This window comes from Colobus angolensis, unplaced genomic scaffold, assembly GCF_000951035.1.
Source record: "Colobus angolensis palliatus isolate OR3802 unplaced genomic scaffold, Cang.pa_1.0 Scaffold96, whole genome shotgun sequence".
In the NCBI taxonomy this organism is placed as follows: Eukaryota; Metazoa; Chordata; class Mammalia; order Primates; family Cercopithecidae; genus Colobus; species Colobus angolensis.
In genome coordinates, this window is record NW_012123598.1 from 1202249 (window position 1) to 1224551 (window position 22303).

Below are 22303 nucleotides of genomic sequence, written 5' to 3' on the forward strand. Positions count from 1 at the left end.
CTGTAGTCCCAGCTACTCGGGAGGCTGAGGCAGGAGAATGGCGGGAACCCGGGAGGCGGAGCTTGCAGTGAGCTGAGATCCCGCCACTGCACTCCAGCCCGGGCGACAGAGCAAGACTCCGTCTCAAAAAATAAATAAATAAATAAATAAAATAAATGTCATGTGTATACACTATAGTTGTGGCACAAGTCTTTGAGGTGACAGCAGCCGGCATTATTCCCACAAAACCCGATGTTTCTTTCACAGTCTTTATCGTCTTCCATTGTAGAAGCAATCTTATATTCCAGTAATTTTAGCTTAATATTTTCACAAATAACAAAATGAATAATAGTATCTGGTCTACCACCATATGAAACCTGTATGTGCCTATATAGTCCTCCAAGGCTGTTCCATACACGCCATGAATACATTCAAAAAGCATCCATTCATTTTCTCTCATGGCTCCTTGCGTCAAGCTCTATCTGAATCTCTTTAAGTCAACTGGGGTTGGTTGCTATAAGCACAGTAAAACCTGCCACTGTAGCTGAAATCATGGACCAGATAGAATCACAGTCCCTTATACCATTCAACTTTTCCATGCAGTTTGAATAATTAGCAAAGTATGTTGCTCTAGAAGGACCCACCCTCAATCAACTGGCCTAATCCTCTAAACAAGGAACAAAGCCTTTCTTTTTCCAAAGTCACCTTTAAGAAACAGGTTCAGGTAAATGAATGACATTTAAGAAATTTAAGAAATGTCATTCAGTTGACAATGGGCTTCAGCCCTGGTGTTCAGCTATACTTCAGATATAAAAAACACCATGGTGTTCAGCTAAACTTCAGATATAAGAAGCTTCACAAAAGAATACAGCAGCCATGTCATTCTAACTTCTAGCAGACATGAGACTAGCTGCCACTGTACCAGCATGTTCCTCTGGCTCATTCTCCTGCATGTCTTCCAGGTGCTGAGGCAGGTTGCAGATCCAACCACACACTTCCTGCATCACTTTTATTTTTATTTTTTTAAACTGCGGTAAAATACAAGATTTACCATGCTCACCATTTTCAAGTATACAGTTCAGTAGTATTAAGTACATTCACACTGTTGTGCAACCATCATCACTGTCCATCTCCAGAACTCTTTTCATCTTGAAATCCCCATCATCTTTTAAAAATTCACTCTTTTGGCAGCATAATTTACAGTCAGTAAAATGCATTTTTAAAATGTAGTATTAATGAGTGTTGACAAATTTATACACCCACATAACCATCACCTCAATCAAGATAGCAAACATTTCCATCAACCCAAAAAGTTCCCTTGTGCTCCTTCCTGCAAAGTCCCTCAAACCAATGATTTCCTTTGGTTTCTGTCACTCTATATTTGTCTTTTCTAGAGTCTCACAGAAACATTTATTGTCTTAAAAAATATGGTTCAACAGTGATTCTGACCCACACCTTTATTTTTTTTAAAAAACGAGTCTCCCTCTGTCACCCGGGTTGGAGTGCATTGGCATGATCATCGCTCACGGCAACCTCGAGCTCCTGGATTTAAGCAGTCTTCTTTTCTCAGCGGGGACTCCAGGCATGTGCCACTGCAGCTGGCTAATTTTTAAAAATTATTTTGTAGACATGGGGTCTTGCTGTTGCCCAAGCTGGTCTCAAACTCCTGGCCTCAAGTGATTCTCCCTTCTTGGCTTCCCAAAGCACTGGGATTACAGGCATAAGCCACCGTGCCCAGCCCCACACTAACATTTTAGAATCACTTTTATAACCTCTCATTACCTCCCTCATCTCATTTATGTTATTTTCCTTTCACTGTACTACTTGTCCGTTTTCTAATTGCTTAGCTACATTCAAGAGTTAATAGGCATTGAGTCTAAACCTTCCAATTCTTACTTTAGTTCCTTTATTTGGAAAAACAAACAAACAAACATACTTGCTTTTTTCATTCTTTTTCAGTATTGGAGTACAGATATGATACCAAGGAATTATCTCCAAAGCAGCATGTTTATGAAGTCGAATCACCCCAATGGGAGATAATGGAAAGCCTTACAAGTTATGGTCTTGAGTGTTCAAGTTTCCAAGATGATTGGGAATGCAGAAGCCAGTTTGACAGACAACAGGGAAATCCAGACAGACATTTCCATCAAATGATCATCAGACATGAAGAAATGCCCACTTTTGACCAGCATTCATCCCTTACTTTTTATCAGAAAATTCATACTAGAGAAAAAGCTTTTGGGTATAATACATATAGAAAAGACTTCTGGCAAAAGGAACTCCTTATTAATCATCAAGGAATTCATCCTAATGAGAAACCCTATAAATGTAAGGAATGTGGGAAGGCCTTTAAATATGGCTCACGACTAATTCAACATGAGAATATTCATTCTGGTAAGAAACCCTATGAATGTAAGGAATGTGGAAAGGCCTTCAATTCTGGTTCAAATTTTATACAACATCAGAGAGTTCATACTGGTGAGAAACCATACGAATGTAAAGACTGTGAGAAGGCCTTTAGTCGAAGCTCACAGCTGATTGAACATCAGCGAACCCACACCGGTGAGAAACCCTATCAGTGTAAGGAATGTGGCAAGGCCTTCAATCGGATCTCACATCTTAAAGTACATTATAGAATTCATACTGGTGAAAAACCCTATGCATGCAAGGAATGCGGGAAAACCTTTAGTCATCGTTCTCAGTTGATTCAACATCAGACTATTCATACTGGCAAGAAACTGTATGAATGTAAGGAATGTGGGAAGGCTTTTAATCAAGGCTCAACTCTTAGACGACATCAGAGGATTCATACCGGTGAGAAACCCTATGAATGTAAAATATGTGGAAAGGCCTTTAGAGTGAGCTCACAACTCAAGCAACATCAGAGAATTCACACTGGAGAGAAACCCTACCAATGTAAGGTATGTGGTAGGGCCTTCCAACGGGTCTCACATCTTACTGTACATTACAGAATTCATACAGGTGAAAAGCCATATGAATGTAAGGAATGTGGGAAGGCTTTTAGTCATTGCTCACAATTGATTCATCATCAGGTTATTCACACTGAGAAAAAGCCCTGTGAATATAAGGAGTGTGAGAGGACCTTGAGTCATGATTCAACTACCGTTCAACCTCAGAGAATGCATAATAGAGAAACACATGTGAATATAATAAATGTAGAAAAGCCTTCCATCAGCACTTACCCCTTACTAATCATCAGAGAATTTATGTTGGCAAGCAACCATATGAGTGGAAGTAATGGAGAAAGCCCATTAGCTTAGGCTAATCATGACTTAACTCCTCCCTCTTCGAGAAAGACTTGAAGAATGTAATGCTAGTGACAATGCCTTCATTCAGAGGTCATCCTTGATCATAAGTCTGAAAATTCATATCAAAGAAAATTTTATGGATGTAAATTGTTCAGACCATGATTGTCAAAGAAGCAGGGAAAGGTTGGAAGAAATTTTATTTCTAACACATTCCAGAATCACATTTTCTAACCACAGTGTAGTGATTTTATCAAGAGCAAAAAGTTTTAGTTTTCTTACAAGTTAAAAAAACAGCCAAATTATCATTTGCTTAACAAAGAAATCATGCAATTACCATAAATGGTAATGAAAATAATGAATTGAGAGTTTAACATGCCAAGAGATGTGAAATGTGGCCAAAGAGATGAGGGGAAGGGGAAATCCAAAGCTACACTGGAGGAATTTTTACAGCCTTTGAATGCATGCATAGACATGAAAATCTGAAAGATAAACTCGTATGCACTAAACATACTATTCAAGACTACCAAATACCCAGGCAGTGAAAGAAGTAACAGAAAATGATAAAATAAAGCGACCGTCTTACAGTAATCTGGGTTTTTGTTTCTTTCTGATCCAGAAATAATCTAAATTTAGGAGAATATATCTTAATTTCCACGTTGGTACATTGTTTTATATGACTGGCACAGACAACCATTGATTGCCACCCCAGCAGCCATTCCCAATTCCCCTTGTTATTGGCAGCATCTCTGTCTTGCCTTAGACTCTGAGGATATCAGATGGTAATTTTGCAGTCTCCTGTGCAGCACAGGATGGCCAGTATCTCCCAGTGTTGCTCAGTGGGATCTGCCAGGGCTTCTGGGAAAGGTTTTCCTCATTCGGAAGAGACAGGTTTCTCATGAAGACTTCCTCCTCTCTCGCTTCCTGGTTTAAACATTTTTCTGTGAGAACATGACGCCTAGAGCTGCTACAGCTATCTTGGAACCAAGAAGAGAAGAAAGTGGACCTCAGAGAAGCTGACCCAGAGCCTAAGAAGACTCAGCTACTAGGCCAATTCTGGAACTGCCTTTTTGATGCCTTGTTATATAAGAAAAATAAACCTTGATTGTTCACTTTTAGTTGGGTATTTTGTAAATTCGTAGCCAAAAGCATCCTAAGTGATATAATATCAAATTTAATTTTATTATGGTTGGTAAATGTGGCCTGAAGTTACCTACTTTTTTGAATTTTACTTTTTTTTTGGATATGGAGTCTCACTCTGTCACCAGGCTGCAGTACAGTGGCACAACCTCTCCCTCCTGGGTTCAAGTGATTCTCCTGCCCCAATCTCCCCAGTAGCTGGGACTTCAGTTGCGTGCTACCACACTCAGCTAATTTTTGTATTTTTAGTAGAGATGAGGTTTCACCATGTTGGCCAGGATGGTCTGGATCTCCTGACCTTGTGATCCACCCACCTCGGCCTCCCAGCACTCCCTGTAAGTGCTGGGATTACAGGCATGAGCCAGTGTGCCGCCCAATTTGACTTTATTTATTTATTTATTTTTGTGGTTAAGTACAAGATTGATTTCTATATATGTTCCATGAACATTGAAAAAATATGTATTCTGCATTTTCGGATACAAGTTTCTAAATAAGTCCTTTAAGCCACTAGATTGCAATGGTAAAAATCTCCATGTTTTTATATAATTTGGTATGCTGGATCAGAATTTCCTAAAACATTTTTGCCAACAGCTTGAGTTTCCAGACATTTATGCTTTTTAATTTATATTGTTTGACTTACAGGGACAGACTACTAACCCTTGATTTAGGAATTATACCTTTATTTTTACATAATATCCCATTTTGCCTAGTGCAGGGTCTAAAAACCAAATCCAGCCTGCTGCCTGCTTTATAAAGTCTGAGTGTGACACATTGCATTTATGGTCTACAACTGCTTTGGCTTCACTACAGCAGAGCTGAGTAGTTGCAACAGAGACTGTGTGGCCACAGCACCTATATTTATTTTATTTTATTTATTTTGAGATGGCATCTCAAACTGGAGTGCAGTGGCACAGCCATGGCTCACTGAAGCCTCAACCTCCCATTCAAGCAGTCCTCCTACCTCAGCTTCCTGAACAGCTGGGACTACAGGCATGTGCCACCACACCAGACTTATTTTTTTAAAAATTGTTTTGTAGATACAGGGTTTTCTTATGTTGCCCAGGATGGTCTCAATTTCCTGGGCTCAAGTAATTCTCCCACTTTGCCCTCACAAAGTCCTGGGATTACAGGTGTGAGCCACTGCACCTTGCCTTCTCTGGTTTTTTAATTAAGTTTGGGGCCAGGCACTATGGCTCCCGCCTGTAATTCCAACACTGGGAGGCTGAGGCAGGAGGATCACTTGATACCATGAGTTCTAGACAAGCCTGGGCAACAAAAGGAGAACCCATCTCTAAAAGAAACAAGTATTAGCCAGGTGTGGTGGCATGTGCCCGTAGTCCCAACTACTTGGGAGGCTGAGGTGAGAGGATCATCATTTGAGCCCAGGAGTTCAAGGTTGCAGTGAGCTGTGATCATGCCATGCACTCCCGCCTGGTCTACAGAGCAACACATTGTCTCAGTTTATTCTTATTGGCAGCAGATGACTTGCCATTGGCAAACTCGTGCTATGAGCCAGAACCATAGATTTCTGAAGATCTCCGCAGATACTATTATAAACCTTCTACCCATATGGTAGTTATGGCTTTCCTTGCTTTTGATGCCAAGAGCTATCACCTGGCTGCTGCCATTATTCTGAGATCCTATCATTCCCATTGCAACTAGAGAGCCCAGTTCCCTAACAGCACCTCTTGCAGCCAGCTCTCGCCTAGGGACAGCCACTATCGGCCATCTCCATGACGCTTGTTCTCCCTTCTTGTCTATCCACTTCTTTTGATCCCGTCCTCATTTGTCATGGCAGTTCTGCTATCTCCATTTATTTAATGAGAACCAATGCTTTTTCCAAGCTTCAAAAACTGTTCCAGCATCCATTAGAAGCATCTTTTTCCCTTGCCAGTGTGTTACTCCTGTCATGCAGTTACCTCATAGCAGAAAACTCTCCCCTGTTCAACTTTGTATTCTACCCCTTGATGCAGCAGTCTCAGGATCTCCTCCCAGGTATACTCTTCTGGTTCTTGCTCGTACATGTTAGCCAGGTCCTACAGCTCCTTTGGTGTCTGAATCCAGTTCTTACCAGAGTAGTCCCAGAACTTCCCCAGTTTGGGGTTGCTGAAATTTGACCCATTATTGATTTGGGGGAAAGATATGTGGAAGGAAAGCATTGTTTTAAAGGGAGCATAGAAGGTATAGGGAAATCTGGGGATTTGAGCAAGGTGCTCGAATGCACGTGCTAAGAAGTCTACATCCCAGACCGGGCGCGGTGGCTCAAGCCTGTAATCCCAGCACTTTGGGAGGCCGAGGCGGGCGGATCACAAGGTCAGGAGATTGAGACCATCCTGGCTAACACGGTGAAACCCCGTCTCTACTAAAAAGTACAAAAAACTAGCCGGGCGAGGTGGCGGGCACCTGTAGTCCCAGCTACTCGGGAGGCTGAGGCAGGAGAATGGCGTGAACCCGGGAGGCGGAGCTTGCAGTGAGCTGAGATCCGGCCACTGCACTCCAGCTTGGGCGACAGAGCGAGACTCGGTCTCAAAAAAAAAAAAAAAAAAAAAGTCTACATCCTGACTCAGAGTTGCCACTTCTTCCCCATTAAGTTTTTCCTCCTAAGATTGAAAGTAAAACAAAGGTGCCTACATTTATCACTTTCATTCAACACTGTCCTGGAGGTCACACAGCAATTGCAATAAGAGGAGAAAAAAAAGGACAGTATGAAGACCAGAAATGAATAAACTTTTCATTTACAGATGACACCACTGCTTATGAAAAAAATCAATAAATCTATATGACAACTCCAAGAATAAGTGAAATGTTCCAGGCAACATGCAAGATAAATGTACAAAACTCAATGTATTTTCATGTACAAGTAGCAAACAATTGGAAAAGTAAAAGACAAACCAATTTACATATTGTGAAAATGTCTATGAATAAGCTTAAGAAAATACATTCAAGATCTCTATATAGAAAATTACAGGGTATTTCTTTTTTTTCTTTTTTTGAGGCAGAGTCTCGCTCTGTCGCCAGGCTGGAGTGCAGTGGTGCGATCTTGGTTCACTGCAAACTCCACCTCCCAGGTTCAAGTGATTTTCCTGCCTCAGCCTCCCGAGTAGCTGGGACTACAGGCACGCACTACCCAGCTAATTTTTTGTATTTTTAAAATAGAGACAGGGTTTCACCATGTTGGCCAGGATGGTCTCGATCTCTTGACCTCATGATCCGCCCGCCTTGGCCTCCCAAAGTGCTGGGATTACAGGCATGAGCTACCACACCCGGCCTACTACAGAGTATTTCTGAGAAAAATTAAAGGAGACTGAAATAGAAGTTATGCTAAGGTTACAGACTGGAAGTCACTGCTGTTAAGTGTCAATTCTCTTCAAATATATCTACAGAGTTGATGCAATCTCAGTTGTAATACTGACAGGCTTTTTGGTAGGAACTGACAAGGTGACTCTGAACATTTATTAGAAAATGCAAATAAGCTAGAGTAGTGAGGCCAATTTTTATTTTATTTGTATTTTTTAACCCAGAAAAGCATCACCAGAATTTTTTTTTTAAGAGACAGGGTCTCATTCTGTCAACCTGGCTGGACCACAATGGTGTGATCACAACTCACTGCAGCCTTGAACTCCTGGGCTCAAGCGATCCTCCCACCTCAGCCTCCGAGTAGCTAGGACTACAGATGGGTGCGCCACCATGCCCAGCTAATTTCTAAATTTTTTTCTAGAGACAAGGTCCTGCTATGTTTCCCAGGCTGGTCTTGATCTTCTGGGCTTAAGTGATCCTCCCGCCTGGGGCTCCTAAAGTGCTGGGATTATAGGCATGAGCCACCATGCCCAGCCTAGAGTTTGTTAAAATAACAACAAAACTGGAAGACTTAGACTACCAAATTTCAAGACTTCCTCTAAAGCTATAATTAAGACAATGTGGAACTGCTGAGAAGAGAGATTGATGAAACAGATTATTTCAGAAGTGTACCCATGATAACTGACTTTTGCAAAAGGTGCCAATAACAACATAAGGAGGAAAATGAAAGACATCTCCCAAAACTGGTGTCACTGTGGGTCAATAATACGGGGGAAAATAAACTTCAACCTTTACCTCCTCCATTATCCATAATAAAAACATGAAATAGATCTAACTGTAAAGGGTAAAAATGCAAAATAGCTATAGAAAACATGTAAGAAATTCTACACAAGCTCAGCACAGAATAAATAATACTTCTTAGAAGATAAAAAGCATAAGTAGGTCAGGCACGGTGGCTCACGCCTGTAGTCCCAGCACTTTGGGAGGCTGAGGCAGATGGACTGCTTGAGCTCAGGAGGTCGAGACAAGCCTGGACAACATGGCGAAACCCAGTCTCTACAAAAAATATAAAAATTAGTTAGGTGTGGTAGCATATGCCTATAGTCCCAGCTACTTGGGAGGCTGAGGTGGGAGGATCGCTTGAGCCCGGGAGGCAGAGACTGCAGTGAGTCATGATTGTGCGACTGCACTGTAGCCTGGGTGACAGAGTGAGACCCTGTCTGAAAAATAAATAAAAGCATAACCATTAAAAAATGTGATTAATGGGATGTGATCAAACTTAAAGCTTTTGTTTTATCACCATTATGTGAATGAAAAGGTAGGTTACAGAATAGAAAATATTTCCAAAATCTGGTGAACTCTCATAACTGGACATGAAGAAAAACCTCTAATTTAAAAAATAATCAGCAAGACTTCAACACACAGTTCACAAAAAATATCTATCAGTAGTCAAGGGAAGGCATTTTTAAGTTAAATCAAAAGGGCAATGAAGTATCATTCCATACAAACTAAGATAGCATATTTTAAAAGACTCACAGTACAAAGTACTGGAGATGATATGGAATAATCAGAATTAACATTTTGAGGCCGGGCGCGGTGGCTCAAGCCTGTAATCCCAGCACTTTGGGAGGCCGAGACGGGCGGATCACGAGGTCAGGAGATCGAGACCATCCTGGCTAACATGGTGAAACCCCGTCTCTACTAAAAAATACAAAAAACTAGCCGGGCGCGGTAGCGGGCGCCCGTAGTCCCAGCTACTCGGGAGGCTGAGGCAGAAGAATGGTGCAAACCAGGGAGGCGGAGCTTGCAGTGAGCTGAGATCCAGCCACTGCACTCCGGTCTGGGGGACGGAGCGAGACTCCGCCTCAAAAAAAAAAAAAAAAAAAAGAATTAACATTTTGAGTTTTGGTTATTTGCTAACATTTTCCATTACACATTCTACAGTGTCGAGTAAGGTTAGAGCTGCATCTAAAGGACTTCCCGCACTGACTGCACTGAAAGGGTTTTTCACCAGTATGAATTCTATTATGTTGACAAAGTAGGGAGGAAGTATTAAAGGCCTTCCCACAGGCATGGCATTTATAGGGTTTCTCTCCACTGTGTGTTCTCTTATGAGTAACAAGGGAAGAGTGTGCACTGAAGGCTTTTCCACATTCCTTGCATTTATACGGTTTCTCTCCACTGTGTGTTCTCTTATGAGTAACAAAGGAAGAACGGGTGCTGAAGGCCTTTCCACATTGCTTGCATTCATAGGGTTTCTCACCAGTATGAACTCTCCTGTGCCGAGTGAGCTGCATGACACGACAAAAGGTCTTTTTGCAGTCCTTACATTGATACGGTTTTTCTCCAGTGTGAATTCTCCAATGTTCAATCAGCGAAGACAGGCGTGTAAAAGATTTCTTACACTTACTACACTCATAGGGTTTTTCTCCAGAATGAATTTTCTGATGTCTAATGAGCTGGGCACTTTGAGTGAAGGCTCTGCCACACTCCTTACATTCATATGGCTTTTCTCCACTATGAATTCGCTGGTGATCCATAAGGGCTGAGGAACGGCTGAAGGCCTTTCCACATCCACTGCATTCATGGAACTTTTCTCTCGTATGTGTACTCTGATGCTGTGTGAGATGAGCCATCTGGCTGAAGGTTTTCCTACATTCCTTACATTTGTAAGGTTTCTCACCCGTGTGAATTCTCTCATGCTGGGTAAGGTGTGCCCTCTGGTTGAAGGTTTTACTACATTCGTTACATGTATAGGGTCTCTCTCCCGTGTGGATTCTTTGATGCTGAATGAGAGCTGACCGACGAGTGAAGTGTTTCCCACAATCTAAACACTGATTGCATTTCTTTCGCGTGTGATTTCTCTTAGGGAGAGTAAGCTGCGTATTGTGGCAGTATACATTTCCACATTCCTTACATACGTTTCTTGTACATTTTATCACTGTGTCAAACTGAGATAATACTTCATTAATAGCCCTCTTTGCAGATAACTCCTTAATCTCTGCACCTGGTGCATCTGAACGGGGAAAAAAAATCAATGAACAGAAGCAAGTTAAACTAATGTAACACACCCATCTTTTATCTTTTCAAACCCACTTTAGGCACCACTCAAGAAATTAAGCTACCAGTTTTTAAGGTTATATTGATAAGAATGCTGATTGAAATAGGCTTTACATTGGAAACAAACTAGGTGTCCCTCATCATTAACCATGGTATATCTCTATCTGTAGTACTACTCAGCTACTAAAAAGACTGGACTTCAGCTGTTTTCTGACCTGCAGGATAATGTATTCAGTGAAAAGAACAAGATGCAGACTTATGTGCTAAGTTATACTACAAGTTTCAAAACACAAAAAGGTAAATGATAGTTTCTGTATGTATATGTACACATTAACCACAGGAATTAATGTGTCCAGACCGAAGGCACCTCCAGTTACTTTCCTGCAGAAAACAATTTGACATAATATAGCAACAATAAAATCAATCATATAATCAGGGGCAGACAGGGCATGAATTCTCATTGATACAGACATTTTGAGATCGAAGAGCTCGCTAAGCAAACAGGAAAAATAAGAGGGTCAAGTGCAGGCTGCAAGGAAACAGATGTAGAGCTTAAGAAAACATGTACTGTGGGGAACTGCAGAAGCCAAAATGGCATTACAGGAAGGCTGATCGACATGATCAAAAATTAAAGAAAGGCAATAGGATTTGCGACAAAGACGAACATAATACCCTTCTAACCTGTAGTTATTTTTACTGTTTAGGAGCTAAAGGGCAGAGATGCTGGCTGTGCTTGATGTAAAAGTTAAGAACAGAACCGCAGTCCATTACAGAGAATGGCTGAACATGTGGGAATCCCACTATTTTTTCCAGATTAAACTGTGTATGTAGACAGTGGAGAGGGCTAACCTCATGAAGGGTGCAAGAGGAGCTGGTTTTACAGGGGACCTCCACCACAAGGCCTAATGGTTTTTAAAAATGAACTCAAATACAAGATTATTACCAAATGTGACGATTCAAGCTCATTGTTCTACATCCTTTGCACCACAGAAATATCCATTTTAGCAAGAACCATAAATTAGTCAGATACCAACTACCTTTCAATGTTGTCTTACTCTAACGTCTTGGTCTTACTTTGGTTACCTTTTCTTCATGAATAGTGAGGCCCTGGAATTCTAACACAAGATGTTTCCTGTTTCTCCTGCTACCAATCAATTAGTCCTCTGCTATCCATAGGCAATTCATTTCTTCCATTCCTAAGGGTCCATCACCACAAAACATATAAAAAACACATTCATCTCCAATTCTGAATTACTATTGAGATCCAGTTACATATTTCTAATGTACAGTTCAAGACATATCTTAATTCTAACAATTCCCTAAATAAACATGTCAGAAATGTACTTCATTTCCTCACTTTCTGTAACTTTAAATATCACCAAGTTTTGAAGCTAAAACTATACTAACTCCCACACATCAAAATAACCCATTTTAATTAGTTTCTACCAGTTAATTAGTTTCTACTTTGCACAAGGTTTGTGGAAGCCAAGTCTTAATCCCCTCACTCAAATGTAAACTCACTGCAAGTTTCTATACTTTAAAACAAACTCAGAAAAGAACACAGCAGGCTTTGAGACTGTTCTCCTAAGAAAGGTGTGCTTACAAGGTTGGCCCCTGATTGACCTCTAAGGAACTTGGGTTTCAGGAGGGTTTCTACCATTCCCAGAACTGGTACAAGTGTCTTACCGTGCCTAAACTATTTGTGCAGATGATGTGATTTATGCAGAACGCCTACTTTTGTTCTGAGAGTCTGGATTTTTAGCATATACTAGGCAGAGGGTACCTTTATGACTTCCCTAAGTAAAATTCCTTGGCACTAAGTCTAATGTTGTCTAGCTGCTATTATCTCACACATACCACACAAGTTGCTGCTAGACGAATTAAGTACCTCCTTTGTGACTCCACTGGGAGAGGAATCTTGGAAGCACATTCCTGATTTCCTCCAGACCTTGCCTTATGAGCTTAGCTTTGCTGATTTTGTTTTATATCTTTTGCTAAAATAAAACTTAGCCATTGTGCAGTCAAGAATTTAACCTTTTCCAAAGAGAGGTCTAGTCTTTGCCCTTGGCTGCTGGGAGGTAATCTGACACCTTGAAATATCCTGCATGATAAAAGTGTCTCTATTTACCTATGGGCATTGGACCACACCAGAGAGTCAAACTATGTGATTTATGTGGGGCTCCAAGTCACATGATATTAGGGCGACCTCCAGAAGGGCTAGAGCCTGAGGTGAGATATGAGCAGTCAGCCATGTCTACATGATGGTGCCCTAATGGGGAGTCTGGATACCAAGGGTCAGGTAAGCTTCCTTGGTTGGCCATACACTGTGCATACTGCCACACATCATTGTCAGGAGGAGTTAACACTGTCCATGACTTCACTGTGGGGGCATAAATGGAAGTCCTCCTAGACTCTGCCCATGTCTTTTTCCTTGGCTGATTTTAATGTGTATCCTTTCATGGTAATAAACTGTAACCATGAGTATAACAGCTTTCAGTGAGTTCAGTAAGTTCTGTGAGTCCTAGTGAATTACCAGACCTAATTATCTTGGGGACCTTTGGATTTGCAATTCGTGTCAGAATTCAGGGTGGTCCTGGGGATCCCCATACTTTGCGGCTGGCATCAGAATGATGGTGTTCTTCTGGACTATTCATTAACTTTGCAGGCATGAATACAACGATACGATGACTCCTGTGACTACTCCTAGTAAGTCCTTGAACCTGGAGATGGTCTTGAGGACTCTCAACAGTTGATTAGTTTTAAAAAAGGAATGAATGTTAATGAATAAATGACCAACGAATACACGCATTCAAACAATCAGACCACTATGTAAGTCATTTTACAGTAAAAAACACAACAGTATCAAAGAATCAAATTTAAAAAAAAAGTTGGAGAAACAGGATACTGAGTTTAAAAAGAAGCTTACCATAGACAAAGAGGAAAGACACACCTGTAATTTCTGAGCCCATAGGCATTTATAAAAGTGGATATAAACGGGGGGTGATCAGTGTCCTTTTAGGAACTCAAACTCAAGGAGCCTCAATGTCTACATGTGCATGGAACAGTGGAAGACAGCATCCTTCGCATCTTAAAGGTGCTTTGCCCTCTAGAACTGGTATGCCTTTCATATACATGGCTTACCCCTGCTAATTGCTTCTTCATACTCACCTGGCAATGGGACTCTTATCTCTTCTTTTCCCATTATCCAGGGCAGTTTCCTTTTCTCCAACAGTGAAATCACAGATTTAGAAATGGAAAGTCCTGTGAAAATAAATACAAAGAATTGGCTATGCTCTGGTTACTCAGGTATTCTGACAGATCAACGCTGTAATCAAAACACAAGCCACTATAAAAACAAAAAATTAGAATATCTGGCAAATAGGATAAAGAAAGCTGCTCACTTCAATTTCCACATCTCATGTAAATTCTGAATCTCACCAAAGACTCCCAGTATTTTTTAAAAAAAAAAAAAAGACATGCTCAAGACATGCTGAATTAAGGGCTTTAAGCACTTACCCAGCCAGACCAGGTTCTGATAATTCTCCAACGTCACAGCTGTGTACAAATCTCTCTGAGCAGGGTTCAGGAATCCCCACTCTTCCTCGGAGAAGTCAATGGCCACATCTTGGAATGTCACTGATCCCTGAAATGACAAACACTTTCTTAGAAGAGTCCAGGTAAATAACTGGAAGTTGGGAGGAGCTGATAAGGACTCTGTGTCTTGTAAGAGTGGCTTATTTAAGTTGCTGAAGAACCATACTGTGAAATAGTGTTTATTAAAATTTGGGTATAGAAAAATACTTACTAAGGGAAACATTCAAGATGAACAGGGTGATTCAAAAAACATTGAATAATTTAAGAAATGTATTGCCCAGAGATTGTGTATCCATGTATTCAAAACCAACTTGTAAAGGAATTATCACAGTTGATTTCATAATCTTTTTTTTTTTTTGAGACAGCGTCTCGCTCTGTCGCCCAGGCTACAGTGCAGTGGCCAGATCTCAGCTCACTGCAAGCTCCGCCTCCCGGGTTTACGCCATTCTCCTGCCTCAGCCTCCCGAGTAGCTGGGACTACAGGCGCCCGCCACCTCGCCCGGCTAGTTTTTTTTTTTTGTATTTTTTAGTAGAGACGGGGTTTCACCATGTTAGCCAGGATGGTCTCGATCTCTTGACCTTGTGATCCGCCCTTCTCGGCCTCCCAAAGTGCTGGGATTACAGGCTTGAGCCACCGTGCGCGGTCAATTTCGTAATCTTACGTATTCATAGTATGACCACACACTGACTTTGTCGAAAGCCAGTCATGATCAATTCTATCATGGATCTTTAGTGTGAGCATCAGAATAACTTACAAATTACTTTTTTGCTGAAACAAAATATAGTCTCCTTTCTTTAAATCTGGATTGGACCTACAATTTGCTTTAATCAACAGAATGTGACAGACGTAACACTAACTAGTTCCAGGTGAAAGCTTTAGGAAGGCTTGGCATCTTCTGTTTTGCCCACATAGGGGCTCGTCACACATAAGAAAAGCCAATGAGACATTGCCAATGGCGAGTGAGGGATTCTGAGACTACATCAAACAAAGCTGAGGAACTCAGCTAGGAGCAAAGAACTGTGGCCCAGATATATGACTCCAGCTATTCTGGCTCAATAGAAAATACATGAATGAAGAAGCCATCCTGGGGATTCAGGCCCCGGCAGGCATCATAGGATCAGAGATTAATCATTCCCACCCTGTTGACTTCAGTGTGGATTCTTCACCCATAGAATCATACGAAATAAAGTAGTCCTTTCCCTTGCAGCTACATTTTAGGGTAGTAGATGTAATGGTCCGAAAACTGCAGCAGATGTGTTATTATTTCACCTTATTTGCCTCCATCAGGGTGTGCAACAGAAGCAAGGAAGAAGGTTTCATCCTCAGCTACTTTTGAAGAAGCTGGGAAGAACTGAGGATGCCCAGCCTATGGTTAGTTTTCCTTTCCAATATCAACTGGGACTTCATCAACTCATAATACAATTATGATTCCCAATTACTCCAATCATATACAGTTGCCCTGTGTTGTCCTTTCCAGATACACCCCTGCACCATCTGTAACAACAGTACAAAGGTCAAAAGCTATTGAAACTTTATTGTACTAAACATGAGGCAGAGAAGGTTCCTCTTTTCTCACTTGAATGTGGGGTTTAAGAAATCTTCAGTATCGCTGGGTGCAGTGGCTCACACCTATAATCCCAGTGCTCCTGGACTAAGCTGAGGGTCAGGCTGCTATTTATTGAGGCCCAATAATGAGATGCAGATGAACTGGGGAGGGAGGGAGTTTTTATTTCTGTAGCCAGTTACAGGGAGAAGACCTGGAAATTACTGCCAGACCAACTCAAAATTACAAAGTTTTCCAGAGCTTATATACCTTCTAAGCTGTATATCTATGTGTAGGTGTGCATTCATCTAAACACAAGTGATTAACTTCTTTTAATCTATAACCAAAGACTGAGTCTTGAAGACCTTCCTCTGGAGCCTCAGTAAATTTACTTAATCTAAATGGGTGTAGGGTGCTGGAGTGATTACCCTTATCTTGTCTCCTGCTAAACCACGGTGGTTTGGGGAGTTCCTTCAGACCTCCAATAAACTTGTTTGTGGAGGTGTAGGGAGTTGCTTCAGACCCCCCAGTAAAACTTGTTTCATCCTATATGGGTCCAATTAAGAATTCCTTCATTATTTTGTCATGCTTTAAGGCCCAGGAAAGGCCAAGGCAAAACTCTTGGTGGGCTTTTGTTACATTCCAGCCTCTGTATAAGGGTACTGGCTTTTAATATTTAACCTGTCCGTCAGTACTGAAACAGCTGTTACGGAGACCTGTGTTTGGTGAGACGTGGCCTGCCACACCAGCACTTTGGGAGGCGAAGGCAGGAGGACTGCTTGAGCTCAGAAGTTCAAGACAAGCCTGGACAACACAGCAAGACTTCGTCTCTATAAAAAAATTAAAAAATTAGCCAGGCACGGTGGCTCACACCTATAGTCCCAGCTACTCAGGAGGCTGAGGCAGGAGGACTGCTTGAACCTAGGAGGTTGAGGCTGAAGTAAGCCATGATCAATATGATGAATTCATGTCCAATATGATCAATTTACACAAACAATACACCCATCAGCAGATCCCTGATCAAGAAACTGAGTATTACCAGCACCTCCAAGAATCTCCAAGATTGCTTCAAGACACACCTCTTGCTATCCTGAATTCTGTCACCATAAATGAGGCAGACTACAATATTTTTAATGAATATTTTTTCTTGATATTCTTCAGATGCCAGTATTTTCTTTTTCTTTTAAGAGAGGGGTCTTGTTATGCTGCCCAGGCTGGAATGCAGTGGCTTTTCACAGGTGTGATCACACTGCACTACAGTGCTGAAATGCTAGGCTGAAGAGATCCTCCTGCCTCAGCTTCCCAAGTTGCTGGGATTACAGGTGTGCCCAGATGCCAGTATTTTTTCTACAACTACATCTTCTAAAAGATCACCAAAAGATACAGGTTGAATATCCCTAATCTGAAATGCTTCAAAATCCGAAACAGAATGAGCAAGGAAAATACTGCCTGTTTTCCTAAAAGAAAGAAAATATAGGCAGGGCGCAGTGGCTCACGCCTGTAATCCCAGCACTTTGGGAGGCCGAGGTGGGCAGATCATGAGGTCAGGAGATCGAGACCATCTTGGTTAACACTGTGAAACCGTCTCTAGTAAAAATAAAAAAAAAAAAAAAAAAAAAAATTAGCCAGGCCTGGTGGCGGGCACCTATAGTCCCAGCTACTCAGGAGGCTGAGGCAGGAGAATGGCCTGAACCTGGGAGGCGGAGTTTGTAGTGAGCCGAGATCGTGCCACTGCACTCCAGGCTGGGCGACAGAGCGAGACACTGTCTCAAAAAAAAGAAAAGAAAGAAAATATGTTTCCCCTTTGAGAAGAAAATCTATTTTTCAAACAAAATGTCTTGGTGACTACACTTAGCAGGCCAAGAATCAAATCTGGTTGTATTTGCAAAAATTTCAGAGACCATGCAAATACCCTGAAGAGAACTCTATTTTGGGAAATAGAGCCAGCTCATCCATCTTGTCCCTCGCAGCATACTTCTTGTTCCTCATTTACAGAAAGCCAATATGTTTTTCCCAGAATTCCACAGATGAAGCCTGTGACTATTTTAAGCTGCCCAACTTCAAACTGGAACCTTTGATCCGAAACACTATCTGTGACTAATGTCCGAATAAATGGCCTGACTTTAACCTGGACTTCATGCTCAAGACATCAATCACATTCCCATTCCTCCAAATTTTCAAAGGCAGATTACCATAACTGAGCCTAAACCACTCACTAGCATTTTCTGTGCTGCGTCCTCTCAGTCTGGAGCAGTAAAGAAAGTCAAAGATGACTGAGTATTCACCTCTACTTCAAGAAGATGACAGTCCCCGGATAAAGGCTCTCGTCTTCTCCAGGGAAAGTATCTTTGACCCACCACATAGTGCTTAAAAGAAGACTGGTGACAGTGGAGATTCAGATTAATTCATTCAATGAATAAATGAACACTAAAGTACAGGACATGGACTCTGAGAGGTCCCTATAATCCCATGTGTTGCTGAATGAAAACACCTGAACCTTGTCCCGGTGTCAGTCTTTACCACCCAAGTAAGCAAAAGTAGATGTGCCCAGGACTTAAAACCAATGATGTTGCACGAAAAGAAGATAAAACAAAAACTTACCTGAGACATGGCTAATGACTACTGCGCTGGACCAGTGTCCTGAACAGTGACCGGGTCCTGGAAATGCAGAGCTAAGGAGAAGGAAGAAAACTTCAGTGACCAGATTCTCGAACCCACTGCCACCCATTTTCAACCACGTTCCTAACAAACTCCAAGAACGACAGATTTCACTGTCAAAAGAAAACACTGTTTAGCGTGCAGCTCTGGTTCCTAAAACTGTAACTGGGCCTTTTTCAATGCTCCAGTCGCCTACTCTGGGATAGAACCATTCACACAGAGAGTAATTTTAATAATGCCCTCTGTGTACACAAACGCCAACACACAGCTCACGCGCGCACTGTTGTCAGGCACCCGCCTCCTCCACACTCAGGCCGGGTCGCCTGCACTGATCCCTGGGCCTCCAGCCATTCAGCCGGCCACTCCTCCCCGCAGTGCCTCTGAGACAGACCGCCCCGACGCAACACAAACCTCCTAACGGCCCAGGCTCCGCGTGGCGCTGGGAAAATACCGTCCAAGAAAAAGAGAAATGGCCACGCTGCCACTCAGGCGTCCTTGGAGCCCGCCGATCTGAAGCAGCTGCCGCACCGCGTGTGCGCAGTGGTTTCCGGGAGTAGGCGAGGACTCGCAGTGCGCATGTGCAGCCCCAGGTCCCCGCTCCCAGAGGCTGGAATACAGAGGCGTCCCCGGCTAAGAGACAAGCTACCTGGGGCACAAAGTACGCATGCGTACTGACGTCCCGTAGGCCCTCGACGCCGAGCGCGGCGCAGGCGGTTCCGCTGGTGATTGAGTACGCGTGCGTGAACTCCGCCTTGGAGGCGTGGCTTTGTGTCCGTTAGAGGTGTGGAGAACGCTGCGCCTGAGCACAGAGAACCAAGCGGTTGCCTCCTGAGGGATGAATCAATCGTGGGAGGCTTTAAGAGGTGGGGAAAGGGCCTATGATAATACACTGGCGTGGACATGTGCGTCTTAAGTTTGGGAAAGTGTTTGTTATTAGAGGTGAGTGGGACCGCCGGGCGTCTGCTTTGGTGTATCTGATGGCCCCATTCTCTGTGAGGTTAGGCCCATTCTCCGTGAGGTTGTGTGATTTGATGTGTGACCCTGTGTGCATCTCTGTGAGTGTTTTGTTGATACTTGAGCTATAGAGTGGGTCTGCTGTGTGACTTTTTATAAATCTTTATGAGCTTGAGTTGCTCTTGTGGCAATGGAACAGTATTTCTCAGCTAATGGTGTTGTGAGGATTAAGTGCTCATACATGTGCCTGGCACAAAATAAGCAATGAATGGAGAAACTGTGCTTCCGTGCATTATTTAGCTTATGGGCTTCCAGGTCATTTGATTCTACTTTGTCATTGTTTTGAGCTATTTATCAACTCACATTGTGGATCGCTGATGGCAGTTCAAATTACTACTTCTTTATACAAAAGTAAATTGGAGGAGGCTCAGTTTCCTTCCCTCCTCCATCTCCATTTGGGAGGAGGCCAGTTTTTGCCCCTTTTGCTGCTGCACATCATTTTAATTAAATTTTGTTGTTGTTGTTAAACAGCATCTCACTCTATTGCCAACACTGAAGTGCAGTGGCAGCATCATAGCTCACTGCAGCCACAACCTTTTGACATCCTGGATTGAAGCTGTCTTCCTGCCTCAGCCTCCTGAGTAGCTGGGACTACAGGCGCGTGCCACCATGCCCGGCTAATTTTTTAAGTATAGGTGAGATCTCACTATGTTACCCAGGCTGGTCTCAAACTCGTGGCCTCAAGTGATCCTCCCACATTGACCTACCAAAGTGCTGCGATTACAGGCATGAGCCACTGCAGCCAGCCACTTTAATATTCTTGATCTATAAATGTGACTTTTTTTTCGGCTGGAGGAAGGGTTCTCTTATGAGTTAGTTCACGTCACCAGTTTTTCTCATTAATGAGTTAAGTAAAATCTTCAAGCTGTGTTTTTCGCCTATTAGAGTGCCTTGTAATTTTTTCCTGATAGCAGAATGTGATGTACTTGGTAAAATAGGCTGCATGATAGGTCTTTAGTAACATGGTGATAAGATTTGATTGTGAGAGGGGAAGTGTTCTATAGTCTGCAAAATATATATAAACTTAGGCACATTAAAATTTTAAAGAGTTTATTTAAGCAGATAGCAGTTCATGAATTGGGTATTGCCAGACCACATGCAGCTTAGGGCCCCTCTGAAGAGGCATGAGGGAAAGGCTTTTACAGGCTGAACTCAGAAACAAGGCAAAGAAAATACTTGATTGGTTAGAGTAGAGCCTTATTTGGCTCATTCCAGTGGAAAGCCAATAGTAGGAGGTTAATTGGTGGTTTCTGATTGGTTAAGGCCAGTTACACTGAGTTGGGTTTGGGTTTGCTTAGGTTAAGAATTCAGGGTACTGGAACCATCTCAGCCTAATGACCTCCCAATTAATGGTTTCAAGAAGTCTTAATGGTAAGGTTTCAGTCTTTTTTTTGTTTTGTTTTGTTTTTTGTTTTTGTTTTATTTTGTTTTGTTTTTTTGAGACTGCTTCTTGCTCTGTCACCCAGGCTGGAGTGCAATGGTGCAATCTTGGCTTACTGCAAGCTCCGCCTCCCAGGTTCATGCCATTCGCCTGCCTCAGCCTCCCGAGTAGCTGGGCCAACAGGCACCCGCCACCATGCCCAGCCAATTTTTTGTATTTTTAGTAAAGATGGGGTTTCACCACGTTAGCCAGGATGGTCTTGATCTCCTGACCTCATGATCCGCCCGCCTCGGCCTCCCAAAGGTTTCAGTCTCTTATCCTGTGCCCAGGGACTATGAATTTCATAAGTGCTTCTCAGTAAAACCCTCCTTCCCCTTAAGTGGGACAGGATGGCAAGAGGGGACCAGAATTTATTTTCCTTCTTCTAAGTCATTTGGACACTGATAAAACGCCAAGATGGTAGGCTCTGGTAAAATGGTTTCTCTCCAGAGCATTGAACAGAATGCTCTGGTGTATTTCAAAATGGCTACTCTTCCTCTTCCCCTGCCAGAATCAGCTGGGGACTCTTCTCAGATCTTCACTGTGAGAACCTGCTAGAGTCCTTGGAGATGAAACTCATGAAAGTGTAAAGATAGCTCCATGGCAAGGTCTTCCTGGAGTTTTTAACTCTCAGACTTAACCACACTCAGCCTCCAGCAATCCATCAGTTACAGTTCAGGTTTTCCTAACCTTGTTCTGGTTCCTGCAGAGGCACAAAGATTTCTGCTTGTGAGTTTCTGCTCTGGTAAGTTGTGACTGTCTGTGTCTGCCTGTCTCCAACTTTGGAGGCAGTAGCTTGCCTTATGACCTCACTTATTTGACAGATCTAAGAAGAATTGCTGATTTTTCAGTTTGTTGAGCTTTTTATTTGTTGTTAGGATACAGTGAGGACTTCAGCTCCTTGCTGGACCAGAAACTGGAAGTCTCAGTAATGTCTTTAAACATGTTCACTTTTGTATCCATATGAGACTCATCTTTTAATAGCAGGTAGTGAATTTTAGCTGCTTAAGCCTTTTAACCATATTGTACAGGGAAACTGCGTGTCTATTGTTGAGGAAATAAAGACGGAAACTTCCTGCCAGCCCATAAAACCTCGCTACAAAGGTAGAAGGGAAAGAAAACAGTTTTATTATTGAATAAACATTACACCAGAATCCAATATGTACCACAGGCAGTCTGCTAAAGAGATTGCTAAGACAGAAAGAAATCTCATCCTTTTCTATAGCCAAACACATTCCATTATGTACATGTTCTCAAGATCAACAACCACTAATCAAGTCATAGGAATCGGAGGGCCTCCACTACCAACTGGAGGGCCAAACCGTGACTTT

At 42.3% G+C, this 22303-nt stretch overlaps 2 protein-coding genes across 3 annotated transcripts in view; one reads left to right on the top strand and one right to left on the bottom strand.

Moving 5' to 3' along the window:
* Positions 1-4353, top strand: part of ZNF582 (zinc finger protein 582) — a 13180-nt gene extending 8827 nt beyond the window's left edge. For both annotated transcript variants that reach the window (XM_011932429.1, XM_011932428.1), the window contains exon 5: positions 1939-4353. In XM_011932429.1, coding sequence (XP_011787819.1) covers positions 1939-3260 — 1322 coding nt within the window. In that variant the 3' untranslated portion in view covers positions 3261-4353. The remainder of the gene's footprint in view (positions 1-1938) is intronic.
* Positions 4354-9063: 4710 nt separating this feature from the next.
* Positions 9064-19264, bottom strand: LOC105504839 (zinc finger protein OZF-like). Its single transcript, XM_011932427.1, is given in 8 exon segments — positions 9064-9268; positions 9586-10698; positions 12777-12823; positions 12825-12843; positions 13911-14003; positions 14259-14385; positions 18482-18552; positions 18950-19264. Coding segments are annotated over 6 exon segments (1395 nt in total). The 5' UTR covers positions 18491-18552; positions 18950-19264; the 3' UTR covers positions 9064-9268; positions 9586-9598.
* Positions 19265-22303: the final 3039 nt, after the last annotated feature.